At 34.3% G+C, this 16962-nt stretch overlaps 1 protein-coding gene across 2 annotated transcripts in view; it reads right to left on the bottom strand.

Annotated features, from left to right (window-relative positions):
• The window catches only part of DOK6 (docking protein 6), a 437775-nt gene that overhangs the window by 282440 nt on the left and 138373 nt on the right, over positions 1–16962 (bottom strand). For both annotated transcript variants that reach the window (XM_019014250.4, XM_055368327.2), the window contains exon 2: positions 1329–1436. In XM_019014250.4, coding sequence (XP_018869795.1) covers positions 1329–1436 — 108 coding nt within the window. The remainder of the gene's footprint in view (positions 1–1328; positions 1437–16962) is intronic.

Below are 16962 nucleotides of genomic sequence, written 5' to 3'. Positions count from 1 at the left end.
GTTCCTCATTAAGTTAGGTTTCACTTTATTGCCAAAGTCATAATCATAGTTATAACACAAACATATCAGTAAGACTTTAGAATTCAAATAATTGCATATAATGAGATTGAGAAGTATTATGCTGGCTGTTTATGACATCATATATCAAATAATCTTTAGAGATATATAACAATTTTAAAATTTGTCTACTCATGAGAAAACCAAACATACATGAGCTAGTAAGTGACTGGACAGAAAGTTGTATTCTCTGGCAGTAAATCTATATCAATGTATGGAATACTTGGCTGGGTATGGTAGCTCATGCCTGTAATCCCAGGACTTTGGGAAATCAAGGCAGGAGGATTGTTTGAGATCAGGAGTTTGAGACCAGCAACATAGCAAGACCAATGTCTATTTATATTTAAAATATTTTTAAAATTATGTATATACATATATACACACACACACACATAGAGACAGAAGATGGTTCCTAGAGTTTTACAAGCTCAAATTTTAAATGATGAGTAGTTAATATTCATAACTAATAATAATAAATACTAGTTATTGTCAAATAATCTATTTTTAAAAAAGAAATTAGAACAATATATTACACAAAATAAAATTCCACAAATTCATTACATTATCCAGGAAAACTTACTCCATGTATGAACAATGAGAAATTAAAATCTTTACTGAGCATTCTACCAATTAAGCAACACTGTTCTACAACTCTGAGTTTTGATCATGAATCCTTTGTATTACTATAAAATACCTAGCTGTGTTTTGATGTTATCATGAAAGATACATTTAGCGTCATTTTGGGGTTATATTTTACATTCTTTTAATTCTTAGGAAATTGATATTTTATTGCTAGTATTTATGCCTTATCTCTACACATCAGCATATTCGATGATCATTTTCTTGTTAAGGAGCTTACAAAACAGCAAATGCCATATATATTAACAATATCATTAGCACTGTTAAAGGCAGCCCCCTAATTTTTATCTAGTAAATATTGTTCATAGTTTACGCCAAGTAACAAATGCATAATTAACCTCAATAGAGAGAAAATACCTACTCAGCACCTTAGAAAAGGATTTGGTGGAGTTATGAGTCATCTCATTTTGCAAAGTAGCAATAAAAATGAGTCTTTGGTTTTGCACAGAGGTAGCACTGGCATTTACAACAGATAATTAAAGGAGAAAAATAACTTTTGCATTTTAAAAGAAAAGGGCATTTTTCCCAAGCCATTAATTTTTGCCACTGCAGATTTCATCTATCAAAGAAATATCTCCACAAGTCTTCAAGGGCCCAGTTATTCCCCAGGGACTCCCAGGACTGTGACTTACCTTATGAAAGTTTCTGAAATAAGCTGCCTTTTCATCTGGAAATTTTTCCAACCTTCTGGGTCCTTTGCTAGAAGCCTTCTTGAAAACCAACCAGCATCGTCTGAAAATCTGAAAGCAAATAAAGGAATCCCATTATCCATATTTTTACATGAGTTTATGACATCAGGAGTTTATTCAATTAATCAATTTTTTAGGTGTACTTCACAGAGAGGAACTGTTTTTGATTGACAAACATGTTCTTAATTAAGATTACAGTATTTTTAAATATGATATTTCATGTAAAATAATTTTTTGTGAAAAGATTTTGTTTTGAGGTTTTCACTGTACTGGCTGATTTTAGTAGTCTTTAATATAACTAAATCATCTGGATGTCAATACCATATAAATTATTATCACCAGCCTAGTGACAGACAATTCTCCATCTTCCATGCTAGTGCAATGGCAGGTTAACAAAGTTAAGTGAAGCACTTACATAATACTCAATTTTCTATCTTTGAAAAAAATCACATTTGAAAATTTACTTATCTTGTAGAATTTTAGATTTTTAGAAATAGATGTTCATTAGTAATTTTGAAAGCATCAAGAAATATATTTTTATTATGAACACATCTGTCTCACACTTTTGAACTTTTGTAATAGGAAGTATTTATTAAATACTTATGTGCAATAAATTAAAATTTATATACATATTTAATACTCGAAATGAGATTAATGTAAAATAGGCATTACTTTCATTTCAAGATAAAGTTTGTGCCAATGTCAGGATTTGAACACACACATCTGAATCTTTTTTTTTTTTATTATACTTTAAGTTTTAGGGTACATGCACACAATGTGCAGGTTTGTTACATATGTATACATGTGCCATGTTGGTGTGCTGCACCCATTAACTCGTCATTTAACATTAGGTATATCTCCTAATGCTATCCCTCCCCCCTCCCCGAACCCCACAACAGGCCCCGGTGTGTGATGTTCCCCTTCCTGTGTCCATGTGTTCTTATTGTTCAATTCCCACCTATGAGTGAGAACATGCAGTGTTTGGTTTTTTTGTCCTTGTGATAGTTTGCTGAGAATGATGGTTTCCAGCTTCATCCATGTCCCTACAAAGGACATGAACTCATCATTTTTTATGGCTGCATAGTATTCCATGGTGTAAATGTGCCATATTTTCTTCATCCAGTCTATCATTGTTGGACATTTGGGTTGGTTCCAAGTCTTTGCTATTGTGAATAGTGCTGCAATAAACATACGTGTGCATGTGTCTTTATAGCAGCACGATTTATAATCTTTTGGGTATGGATGGCTGGGTCAAATGGTAGTTCTAGTTCTAGATCCCTGAGGAATCGCCACACTGACTTCCACAATGGTTGAACTAGTTTAAGTCTCACCAACAGTGTAAAAGTGTTCCTATTTCTCCACATCCTCTCCAGCACCTGTTGTTTCCTGACTTTTTAATGATTGCCATTCTAGCTGGTGTGAGATGGTATCTCATTGTGGTTTTGATTTGCATTTTTCTGATGGCCAGTGATGATGAGCATCTTTTCATGTGTCTTTTGGCCACATAAATGTCTTCTTTTGAGAAGTGTCAGTTCATATCCTTCGCCCACTTTTTGATGGGGTGGTTTGTTTTTTTCTTGCAAATTTGTTGGAGTTCATTGTAGATTCTGGACATTAGTCCTTTGTCAGATAAGTAGATTGCAAAAATTTTCTCCTATTCTGTAGGTTGCCTGTTCACTCTGATGGTAGTTTCTTTTGCTGTGCAGAAGCTCTTTAGTTTAATTAGATCCCATTTGTCAATTTTGGCTTTTGTTGCCATTGCTTTTGGTGTTTTAGACATGAAGTCCTTGCCCGTGCCTATGTCCTGAATGGTATTACCTAGGTTTTCTTCTAGGGTTTTTATGGTTTTAGGTCTGACATTTAAGTCTTTAATCCATCTTGAATTAATTTTTGTATAAGGTGTAAGGAAGGGATCCAGTTTCAGCTTTCTACATATGGCTAGCGAGTTTTCCCAGCACCATTTAGTAAATAGGGAATGCTTTCCTCATTGCTTGTTTTTGTCAAGTAAAAAGAGCCTGCATTGCCAAGGCAATCTTAAGCCAAAAGAACAAAACTGGAGGCATCACGCTACCCGACTTCAAACTATACTACAAGGCTACAGTAACCAAAACAGCATGGTACTGGCACCAAAACAGAGATATAGACCAATGGAACAGAACAGAGCCCTCAGAAATAATGCCACATATCTACAACTATCTGATCTTTGACAAACCTGACACGTCTGAATCTTATGCTTTGATTGAAAAAAAACCCAGACTACTAATTACACTAACACAAACCATAATTTCTCAACCTTGCCTTTATTTTATAGGACTGATTAATATTAGACCTGTAGATTGTTCATTATCTACTTTCCACCATATCACACTCCCTCAACAAGTATGTTTAAAGACAAGGTAATAAAATGAATCTTTCTTTCCAATAATTGAAGAAGTCTAAAAATGCAAATTGGCCACAACTTTTAAATTTAAAAATCTAGTGTATTCTTTGCTGGTGGATAATTTCTTTATGCCCATGAGGAAATCAATAGAAGGAAACTTCTGAAATCTAGATCACAATATTTCTCTTCTATGTCTTCATTTAAATTGCAAAGTTGTCATATTTTTCTTTTTACAAATATAGCCTAGATAATATAATTCCTTTGAAGTGTGCATTGCTTATTATTCACTAGAAGACAGTCTTTTCCACGTTAAAAGGCATTCTTGCAACAATCACATAAAGGCCTCTCATTATAAAAGTAGAACAACCAAGCATATCCATAAGTTGATTTTACTCTTTCTTTCTTACATCCTCTTCAGGAGCCTTGAAAAGCATGTGCAGGATAACCCTGAATTTCCTACACACATGAACATGCCTCTCCTCTGCCTGGATCAGATGCACCTTCCCTAACAAACACTGCCTAACCATGAACCTGAAAATTATGAACTATATTACTCCTTTAGAGCTCCTGGTGTTCTTTCTACATACAGCTCCTGTATTTCACACATAATGTTGTAGTTATGTGCTTATTTGGCCCCTTACTTATCCACACTCCCAAAGTGAAATGTATTTAAAAAAACAGATGATTAGAATATGATCAGCATATGGTTTGTTTACCTTTAATTAACTTAATTCTACATAGATTTATTTAGTGCTGTAGAATTCTGCTTTTGAACTTAAATGAAGTAATTACATTTCAAGTGGTAAGAGATTTTGGAAATGCAAACATCAAGAAGAGACAGTTTGATGTAGTGGAAACTTACTAGAGCTCTGGAATCAGACAGACATAGGTTTACATTATGGCTATGCCACTTACTAGCTGTGCAGCCTTACACAAATTACTTAGTGTCTTAGCTGATAAAGAAGGGTACCTCAAGAAACAGACGGAGGATTTACCAAGATGGGCTTGTGTTCTAGTACACAGAATACTCTCCACAAGGCTCAGCCATTTCTCAAGCGCCTTTTTGTTATAGAGTAGGTACAATTTTCTGCACATGACAAAGCCATATGAAGGGACACTTTTTTCCTAATGATATACAATTCTAATAAATATTCAGCTCCAGAATATTCAGATGCAAATATTTTGCAACCAGAAAAATTAGAGCACCATATAATTTTTTAAAATAGAAAGCATATTAATCATCTCCCAAGTACAGACTGTGAAACTACAAATATTGGACTTGGAATTCCAGCTCAGCCCTTGCTGGAGCCACATAACTTTGGGCAAGGCATTTATCTCTCTGAGCTTGTGTCCTTAAATTAGCTATGGACAATTAAGTGTTAAGTGTTAAAAAATTAAGTATGTAAAGCTCATGCCACAGTGCATAGAAGGTAGTCAATAATTAACACAGGGTATTTTTATTCAAAATGGATAAAATGCTCTTAGCAACAGACCTTGTTCAGCGCATCTATAACCATTATGGGTATTTACATGTACTTTACAAATTATTGCTTCCATCAGTATAGTTTTAAAGTTTTCAAATGATTTTCATAATTACGAGAATTATGTTATATATAGTATCAATAAACAAAACCGTTTATTCCATTGAATACACATATGAGTTCCTACTATATTTCACAGTAGTTTGGAATATTTGTTAAGCAATATAACTATTTATAGTGACATTCACTAATACATGACTGAAAAGAAAAGAAAAAAAATCGGCATCAAATTTGGTTTTCCTAAAATTACTCTTTTCACCATATAGCATGAAATAATTTTTGGGCAGGATAAATCATTTCGCTCATTCTTTAGTACAATTCACACTTTAGTATTAGAATTCAGGATATGATATTGTAATGTCTAAAAACAGTTTTTTAGTCACAACAGTTTAATTTTTAGTGCAGGTTCTGCTATTCATTAAACACTTTCACTTGCAGAAGTTAAATTAAGATCAATATACCTCATGAAGATGCTCTTTGAGGATTACAAGACATAGCCTGAAGAAAGCATCTGGCATGTGAATTTGAAAAGTAATCCACAAACTCTTACCTGAAACTCTTGCGTTTCTGATACTGCCATGACTGAACTGCATCCCACAGAATTCATCTACTGATGCCCTAATTCCCAAGGTGCTAGTATTTGGAGATGGGGCCTTTGGGAAGTAAGTAGGGTTACATTGGGTCATACGGTTGGGCCTTGATAATGGGATTAGTGCTCTTACAAGAAGACATAGGAGACAACTTGCTTTCTCTCTCTCTCTCTCTGCTTACTCACAAGGAAGAGGTCACATGAGCACACAGTGAGAATGTGGTCATGTTCAAGCCAGGAAGAAATCCTTCACCAGAACCCAATGGGGCTGCCACCCTCATCTCAAACTTGCAAACTCCAGAACTGTGAAAAAATAAATTTCTGTGGTTCAAGCCACTAGCTATATGAAATTTTGTTACAGAAGCTGGAACTGACTAAGATACTTTTAGATATATTTTTTTTAAACTAGCAGTGACGGTAGGATAGTGCTGGTTGTGGTAGTTGTCAGAGTAATAATATTGGGGAAGCAAAAAACAGTTACATGAATCTAAGATTTGAGAGACTACTAACAGAAAAAGATATCTGCAAAGTGGGATGTATAGAGATTATCAATATTTTATCTTTTAGCTATTCATTAATGGATTTGGAGTCTTAATTGAGGAGTAAAATTGAGACTCAAATCTCTAGTAATATAGTTGTTGTCTTTTTGTACAGAGCAATGCTTTCCCCTGTACTCTCTGCCACTTTGTTACTCATAGCTTGGGAACAATCATGATGTTAAATGAAACCTTATAATATTCGTGGAAATATGTAAATACACATACTTGCTGACTGTAATTCCCCATCTGATGTTACTGTAGTTATTTTCTATTAAAGAGTGAGTTAAACATGAGCCAGAAGGCATATTTCTATGTAGGCACTCAATATTGTTTTAAAATAAACCTAATAATAGATAATAAGGAAAAAATAGATTTAATATTTTTGACAGTGTCTTATCTCTTTGCTATTACATTAAGAAAGGCAATCACGCAGAGATAAGACTGATTTTTAAAGATTCTATGTAATAGACTGTTTACCAAGTTGAAGCCCTTAAGTTATCATTTTTTTTCAATCTTGGAATAAGTTTAGGTTTATAAACAGTTGAAAAAATGGTGGAGTTCCTGTATACTCTATACAGCTTCCTCTGATAGCATCCTATATAACAATGGTACATTTTCAAAATGAATGCACTAATATTGGTCAAATACTATTAACTAAACTAAAGATTCTGCTCAGATTTTGTCAGATTTTTCTCGTCCTGTTCTGTTTCAAGATCTGACACAGGATACCAAGTTGCATGTAGTTGTTCTGTCTCCTTAGTCTCCTCTGATATGTGACACTTTGTTTTTCGTGACTTAAACAGTTTGGAAGTCTAATGGTTAGGTATATTGTACAATGTCCTTCATTTCTGTTTGTCTTAATTAAGTTATGTTTCATATTTTAAAAGTCTAATAAACATCTCATCAAATAATGAAAGCATATAATTTATTAGGAAATATGAATTCACCATGGCTATGGACTAGTTATATTTTGATCAGATCTCTGGCTGAATTTTAAACTTAAAGTAGCAAAAAAAATCATTTAATAAATGAGGAGTTCCATCTTCTACCCCTCTTTGGACACGATTTTTCAAAGTATTTTGCTTTTTAATAGGAGTAAAATAAAAAAGGACGCTGGAGTGGAGAATTTGCAAGTGTCATTCTGTGTCAATGTAAAATCAAATTAAGCATGAGTCAGCACACTAAAAGCCACCTCCGTACCAGAAGTATAAAATAAGCAGAAGTACAAGGAGATCACCTTTTCTGTACTCTTCGTCGAACCAGATTTTATTAGTGCATTAGGATCTGCTTTAGGCCCTATAACTGATGCCTTATGTGAGAGTGTTGGAGAAATTCCAGGACTGAACAGCAGAAATGACTGCCCGAGACCAGGAAATCACTCCTCGGAGAAAAAAGAATAATAAAGGAATAGGTTTTATTTTGCTTGTAAATGAAAGATACAAATTCTTTGAGTACATGAAAGAGCACCACATAAATGAAATGCAGTACCTTATTTTTATTTGTCTCTCATGAGAATGGGACATAAATTAATGACCTCCATTAGCAGTAGGTGGGAAGAGATGGGGCAGTCTCTTCAGGTACTACTTGGCTTTCAAGGGCATCTCAAGGTACAGAGACTATTGGCTGGTTAACAACAGAACCTATTGCTTACAAGAAAATGTACCTTCCCAGTGTCTGTCTTACGGCAGATGACATTCCTTCCCCATCATTTCAGGATGCTGTACCACTTTATCCTGGGGGATTAACTGATTTCACTTTCTCATTCAAAACTATCTCCTAAACATGCCAGTTATTTCATCAAACAGGCTCCTAGGTGCCCCTCTGATTCTCATATAGAGAATTCCATGTTGTTGCTAGGACTCCAGGAATTCCCAGGATCACAGCTGGTCCACACCCTCAGCTTTCCACTGTGTTAACCAGCCAGCCAGCATGCCATCATTAAATACCTTCTTAATCCCCTTCCATCTGATGAAAACCATTTTACCGCATAGCAATCTCTTTTCCTTAGCTCTTTCTCCTTTTCAAGGTGATTTTACACAAAGGATATCCTGTTTCCATTTAAGACTCACTGTGAAGTAGGTGGCAGATTTCTTGACTTCAGTTCATAGCCGTAATTACGTTATTTAGCTAGGACTCATTCACAAGCTCTGCCTTAACCAGAAGTTGGATTTAATGGGCCTGTTTTATCACAAGCTGTTGACCCAATGAAGTCTGCACTTCAAGTAGGATTTTGGTTAGAAACTCGGAAGAATTTTCAGTTACAGAAGTTGTCAAACCTGAGAGTCAATTGCTCTAAAGGGGGTGTTAGAAAGTTTGTTCCTTGAGATTTAAAAAATTATAGAAGGAAGCGTCGTAGCTGGAGTGGCTAAGTTTGTGTTCCGTTCTGAAAGCAAGATACCATGTGAATGACATCTTGGGGAATAAGATTTATTATTAATTTATAACTGTGTATCAGACAAACACATCAAGACAACAAATGAATAAACAAATCAGCAAAGCCCATCCAGAAGAGTTATTTACAGGTTTATGCTATGAGTGATTTCAGTTACTTGGTCTTAAGTGTTTGCCCTTTGACAAAACGTGTGTAGTACTATTGAAAGACACACTTGGTTTGTGTAAAAAAGTAGTCAGTGCACAGGATTCACTTTAACGCACTGATAAGTTTAGCTTTCCCTATCTTTTCAATAGAGAAATGAGTTTTGCTCTATCTTAATACTAGCTTATATTTAATGGCTGTTAAATAGATAGGTAGATCCATAGATAGGTACACAGATAAATATAATGCTACAATTCCTCTTATTCATTCATTCATTTATTCAAAAAGTACTTGAGAGTTTTACATTCTCTGGATAGAGTAATAAAAAAGAATTTAAACGAATAAAATAATAACAACAAAAACCAAGTTTCTGCCCTTATGGAAACAAAGTTCTGGCTGCATGAAACTACCATTTCAATATGGTAGATGGGTGGACAGCAAACAAATAAGCACATTTGTAAATAGCTTTTTTTATTCTAATTTTTTTTTTTTGCTATGTGCTATGGAGAGAATTATGCACAAGGATGGAGAAGGGAACATTGGGTGTGGTGAGGAAAGGCTCAACCCCCAGGGAGATTTTTAGGAGCAGCATTAGAGAACATGAAAGAAAGAGTGATGCAGACATCTGAGGAAAGAGCATTTCAGCCAGAGAGAATTGCACACGTAAATACCCTGATGTGGGAGCTTCTGAACTGCTTCAAGAGCTGCAAGGGGCCAGTGTGGAGGGCAGGGAATCAGAACAAGGTGGCTGGAGTTGAGAGAGACAGGGACAAGCCAGGTCAGGAAGGGATCTTGGCTTTTACTCTCTGATGCCATTAAAAGCTCTAAGCAGTGACAGAACACAATAGAACTTAAATCTTAACAAAAAGAAACTGATGTAACCATATTAATATCAAAGTCTACTTCAAAGCAAAATGTATTATTAGAGATGGAGACACTTTGGAATGATCAGAGGTTAATTCAGCAGAATGTGTAAACTCTTCTGAATTTATATGCATTCATGAATGTAGCCTCAGAATTGTAAATCAGAGTTGACAAAAACCGACAAGGCCACAATAACGTGTTTTGTTTGTTTGTTTGTTTGTTTAAAATGTCAGTATCTGCTAACAAATCAGGAAGGATACACAGTATCTGAGCAAAAATATTTATCAAATTGATTAAATAGACCTCTGCAGAATGCAGTACCCAATGATTGCATAATATGAATTATTTTCAAGCTCACATGGAACATGAGAGAAACTGATTATATATTTGGTTACAAACCAGAAAATTCAAAGGATTCAAATAAGATTGAGTAACAAGATGGGAAGACTTGCTAAATAGAATACCAAGACCAATTAGAAGACACTGTAATTAAGACACCGTAGAATCAGACAAATACAAATAGATCAGGAACAGAACCATCAATAAACACATATATGGATATTTGATTTATGACAAAAGGAGCACTTGAAAGCAATGGAAAAAGACTTTTTAATAAATAGCTCTGGGATAGTTGGATAAATATATTGAAAACAAAGTGAAAATTGACCTTTTCCTGATATGATATCCCAAAATCAGGCGGATTCTTTTTCTTAACGGAAAAAAAGACTACACCTATTTCAAAAAACTGCTACAATGCCCACTCAACAGGATTTTTGCTCTTTAAAGCATGTTACTCTTTTCCAAAATGGCGACACTTAACATTTTCAGTCTTAGGAATCTGGTGGATCCTTAATATTCATGTAAAAGTTCCAGTAATTAAAGCTTTTTGAAGAAAATATAGTATGTTAATTAGTATGTCAGTGATTTCAAAGTAGGGAAAAATAAGACACAAAACATTATTGTAAGATAAAATAAGCGGAAATAAATAAGAATATAAATTTTTACATATTAGGAAAGAATTATCAGAGAATCAAAAACCAAGGAATTGATTAGAAGATACTTGCCACACACATAACTGTTAAATGGATACATATCCAGAATATGTAAAGAATCCAAAAGAAGACAGATAATCCTGTTTTAAAAAGGGCAAGATACTTGAGCAGGTGCTTATAAAAAGGAGCTGTATAAATGGCCAATAGGCTTATACAAAATGCTCAATCACATTCGTACTCAGGGAAACCTGAAGTAAAAGCACAATAAGATATCAATTCATTTGCAACAAAATGGAGAAAAAAATAAAAATACTGATAATACCAAGTGTTGGTAAGGATATGGCGCAATGGAAGTCTCACACTCTACTGGAGAGAGTGTGCACCGGATGACTTCGGGAGATACACACCCAGAATCTAGCAATTCTGCTAACAATTTACACAGGCTCTAGCAATTCTACTCCTGGTTATGTACTCAACAGAAATATCTGTACATTGCACAAGAAGAATGGCCATTATAGCATTATTCACATAAGTCTCAAATGCAGAAGTTGTGATTGATGTATATAGTTGAATACTAGGCAGCAATCAAAGAAATACATGAACTATGGTTACATAGACCCTCACGTGCAAATCTCAAAAACGTTATGTTGAATAAAATAATCCAGACACAAAAGAAAGCATGATACAAGGCTTATTTCTATAAATTCCTCAAATTGCCAAAACTCAACTACACTGTTCAAAGATGCATGCTTAGGTGACAAGTGTATAAAGAGTAAGAAAGTGGCTTCCATCGTAATCAGCACAGTGGTTCATTTAGTGGGAGGTCCTGGTGTGAATGGGAAGGAATGTATTGGGATTGGGGTTTCTTTTTGGCTACTAACAAAGTTCTGTTTCTTGATATAATTCGCATGTACACTAGTATTTGCTTTAAACTCTCCATTTAGTCATTTTAGTCTCCAGTTGTGTCATTTTCTCTATGGGTGCCTTAATTACAATTTTTTTTAAGTTTAAAAATATCACATGTTGAAGTTTATGCAGATGTTATGAGACCCATTTTGGTTTTCTCCTTACTTTTGCTCCCTATTTGTAAGAAAAAGTGATATAGGAGCAGATAGAGACAGACAAATTGATCCTTTGCTAGGATTTTCGAGGATAGCAGAAGGCAGTCCCTGCTACATGTGCTACAAAAGGTGTTACAACAAATCACTTATGAGACTGAAATTTGTGAAGGAGCAGGTGGACATCAAACAGCTTTTGGTTAAGATGCAGGCATCCCAGAAGTACTGACATCTAAGGTGCTCAAGTTTCTAAGGAGCCCCAACATCTTTAGTTTATCTGTTAAAAGAAATAAGTAAATGACTGGATTTTCAACTGGAGTCTGGAGTATGAAAGTGGTTGTTCTGGGGCTTCTGAAGGGAGACAAGCTGGGATTCTACCTAGCGTAGGGTGTTAAGTCCACACCTGTTGAGCAGGGAGACACTGTGCTGGGGGCTTCACATACTAGGTCAGGCAATCCTGGCCACAGCACAGAAGGGTAAGTAAGTCTCATCCACTTAAGTCAAGTAATTTGGCAAAGATCACAAAACCAAGTAGTGCTATGAAAACTCTAATGCATTTGTCTGTCTCCAAAGCCTCTGTTTTCAGCCCATCTCTGTGGCCCGCCTATTTCCACATCATAATATCTCTAATCTAAACTGTGTTGTACCAGAGGTGGTAATTAAGCATACACTTCAACAATGGATGCACGGACAGAAGGCCATGATTTATGTCTCTTTGTTCTTGTGTGAAATAATGAAATTATTTTCAATGCTTAGTCTTTAGAATCGACTTACACTATGCATAACTGTTATGGATTTCATTACAATTTGACTTTGTTCTCCAGTCAATGTTTTATTATCTTTCCTGTTAAGCTATTAATTGACTTATGGGCAGAAATAGCAATTATTTTCCCACCTGCAGCAACATAGGCATTCAAAATATGTTTGGGGTGAATAGAGATGAAGAAATTGATATTTTAAAATCACAATGTTAAATCTTAAAATATTATGGTTTCTAATCTTAATTTTTATCTCTTTTTGTTAAAATGACATATAATACCAAAAAGCCAATTAAAGAATATTTTAAAATTCCACTACCATCCAGTGAAAAATATTGCTAGCATTTTGATAGCCTTCTAAAATTAGCACACCGTATCTCTGTGCACACACGTGCATGTGCACACACACACATTTTCTCTATGAGTACAGCTTTTCAAAGAGTTCCACTTTCATAATTCATTCATTCAGCAAACATCTATTTGCTATTTGCCAGGTACACTTCCAGTTGCTTAGTGTCAAGCAGTGAATGAAACAAACAAGAACACCTGCCATCCTTGTCTTCATGGAGTTCACCTCTCAGTACAGACACAAAGACAAAATAAAAAATAACTGAATAACATGCAGATTATAATAAAGAACAACCAGTATGAAGAAAATTAAAAGAGAATGGGAAGTGGAAGTCCTGGAGGAAGTAATCCTCTTATTCACATAGCAAATGTTCTGAACTTCATGCCTTATCAATAAATACACATGTATAATATCATTTTAATGGTAACTTATGGATGTATTTATGTATTAAATATTTCCAAACAGGTTCCTATGGAAAAACATTTACAAATACAAATTTTATTGATGTTGTCACTACAAAATATAGAGCAAACATAGATAATATAAATTTAATATAGAATATTTAGTATAATGCTTGCTGTATTAAAATTCATCTTTAATATATGATTATATATTTAAGATGCTTATCTACTTATTAATATATTTCCAAATATCCTAAACCAAGTTCTTAAAACATAGAGATTTATTTTTACAAAACACTCTGAGCTCTGACATCTTGAGTAATATATAAAAATCCCTAAGTATTTTTCTGCTTTATTTGTCCACAAGACAATGAGCTTCTAAAGTGTAGAAACAGTGTCCTTTCCATTTTTGTCCAGTAAGTCCTCACTATGTTCCAGGAAAGTGATTTTTTAAAATCCTCTCCTAATTTATATAACAATCATCCAAAATATAATTTGCTCAGCAAAATGTAGGTGAAACCTACTTGCCTTTCTTGAACATGATTGGGCTTGCCTGAATAGCCAAGTATGTGAACTGGGGTAATGCATTTTGCAATTATTTTTTATTTATGGAGATTTCAATACATTTTAGAAGTGATTTTCTAAACATAAGAACATTAATAATCAATTTGGAAAATTCAAAATGTAAATACATCTTTGGAAAGAGTGAAACATTAAAAACAATACACATATATTAAAATCAGACAGTTTTGCTAAGAGTGAAATTTTGATGTTTGTTTCAATATATGAATTTCCTAAAAGCCACTGGCATAAGATGAAAAATAACTGTGATTCTCTTTACATAGCCACTGAAGACTTTCCATTACTTTGACTGTGTAGTGTTTCTAATCTATATACATGTTTTACCTTTTTTATTGACATATCCTCCTGGATTTCCTGAGCAGAGGAACCTTAGTATTTTACACCGTATGGGTCCATTCTTTTTCTAATTATTGTTTGTATTTCAAATATCTGATAGACAGTATAAATATTACCTGCCCTACTTTTAAGTCAATGATTTATGACTACATGATAATCAAGATATTTATTGAATAAAAGGTAGTTGTTGAAAATTAAAACCCCTACATCTTGTTGATTGCAGAACACCACATTTCAAAAATACACAGCACTGTTTTCTTCGAACTGTGGAATTCTAATACAAAAATATTAAGCCAGTGATTATTAGATAGCCGAGGCACAAGCTTCACGATGCCTAAAAAGTACTTGAAATGTTACACATATTTTTTATTGTAACTGTGTTATTTTCTTGAACAAATGAATTTATGATTTCAACTCATTCTCAAAGGAATCATTTGTTGTCCATACACTTATCACTATATCTTTATAAAAGAAGGAAAGCTTTCTTCAAAAATTCAACTTCATCCTTTCACTAATGTTTTTTTCCTTTCTACTGCTTTGATTAAATTAGTATATTTTAAAAGTACAGTAAATGTTACTTCCTGTAAATAAGTTAAGATTTAAAAAAACTCTAGCCTGGGAAACATGATGAAACCCTGTCTCCACTAAAAACACAAAAATTAGCCAGGCATGGTGGCACATGTCCATAATCCCAGCGACTCAGGAGGCTGAGGCAGAAGAATCGCTGGAACCCCAGAGGCAGCGGTTTCAGTGAGCCAAGATCGTGCCTCTGCACTCCAGACTGGGTGAGGGAGTAAGACTCTTGTCTCAAAAAAAAAAAAAAAAAAAAGAAAGAAAGAAAGAAAGAAAGAAACAACAACAACAAAACAAACAAATAAAAAAACTTAAACTGTAAATATATATTAGGGAAAACAAAATGATGTAACTTGTTCTCATATACATGAAGTAAAATAACTCTTAGCTCTCCATATACTTCATAATTTTCTTCATATTTTTCTAAAGAAGCTTTCTCAAACTGTGCTTAACACCATTCGATACTGATGTATATGCTGAGTAAAGAAGCCAAGGTTCCATGTGTAAATGATTCTGCAAAATGCTGGATTAAACAAAGTTAAATTGTTGTTTACTCAGGGAATCTCGAAGCATTTAAAATGCATTGAGAAGGAGGAAAAATATATATTGTTTCTCAAATTAATTAATACAGCATCTTTGTTTTTATTCTGTTTTGTTTTAGTTTTGCTTTATTTTTTTCCCATGGGTGCTTTTATCTTATCCAGAGTTGTTTGGTATTGGAAAGAATCAGAAAATTTCACCAGTGCTACTTTCCAGGAACATTTTCATACAGGCATTTTTTTGTGCCTGAAAATGTATGGAAGGTTGTTGTTTAAATATACCTAAAAATGATGACTTTGCTTCTTAGTAATAGAATTTTGTAGATGCAGAAGAGGTTGAATTTTAAAACTTTATGTGTTATTAAAGAAATAAGTAATCTTAGGTAATCCATGATTATTTTCTGTCAAAAATGTTTGTAAAATTTTGGATTGGCCACCACACCTGGCTGATTTTTTTTTTTTTTTTTTTTTTTTTTAGTAGAGACAGGGTTTCACTATGTTGGCCAGGCTGGTCTCAAACTCCTGCCCTCCTGATCCACCAACCTCAGCCCCACAAGAACTGTCAGTCATGAACTAACCCCAAAGTCATGTGGAACATTTGTCCCTTTCTCTATTAAATCCTCTCCTCAAATTGGACTGGTTTAGTCATCATTACCCCTTGAATATACTTGCTTCCATTTCTTTGCTTGCATTATTTCTTACCTGAAATTCCCATATTTTAAAAATGTACATGCTTTATAATGTTTTCCCTTATCATTTGTTCTTTGTTGTCTTTGAAATTAATCTCGTCCACAAAACAACATAATTAGGCTACATTATTATCATTTCGTTTCACATGAAGAAATCAAGGTGCAGAAATATTTTTTAAAAAGGTAGTAATGGAGATACAAGAATCAAGCCCTGAAAGTCTAGCTTCAGGGCTTGGATTTAGAATTACAAAATTATACTCCCTCATACATTATACACTTGAGCCTTAAGCAAGATATTAATGTATTGGTTTAAAAGTTGGGAAAACTTACAACACCAAGGAAAACAGGTTGGCTTTCTTCAAGAATGAGAACTTGGACTTGGGGGGAAAAAAAGAATGGAAGAAACAGAGATGTAGTTGAAATGAGAGGTTGTATATGTTTGTCTGTTTCTTTCATCCTTGTTTCTTTGTGAAGTCACCTTTGTGTGGTAAAGGTCTTCTCTCTTTATCTTTCCTCATACTTATCGCTTCTCACTTGTTCTCTGTTCACCTGCCTGAGAGTGAAGTGTATCCAAACTCCCTAAAAGAACTTGTTCTCAAACTGGAAACCAGTCATGAAGGAGAATCACCCATTTATTCTGGCACACTGAAAATTTCAGCACAGTTGCAATTTTTCATGTCTGAAAGCCCAAGTGACAGCTGAAAATAAAAGTAAATTGAAAGGAGTGTAAAGAAAGAAAAAGGGTTTACAACTTACTTTCCTCCTTCTAAGACCTAGGGAATCTAAGGCCATTACGGGGTCTGCTTGGGATTAAACCAGTGAAGAACTCTCTACTTCATGTACTTAGTTAT

The sequence above is a fragment of the Gorilla gorilla genome, chromosome 17 (assembly GCF_029281585.2).
Source record: "Gorilla gorilla gorilla isolate KB3781 chromosome 17, NHGRI_mGorGor1-v2.1_pri, whole genome shotgun sequence".
NCBI lineage: Eukaryota > Metazoa > Chordata > Mammalia > Primates > Hominidae > Gorilla > Gorilla gorilla.
This window is presented reverse-complemented; position numbering and strand designations above follow the sequence as displayed.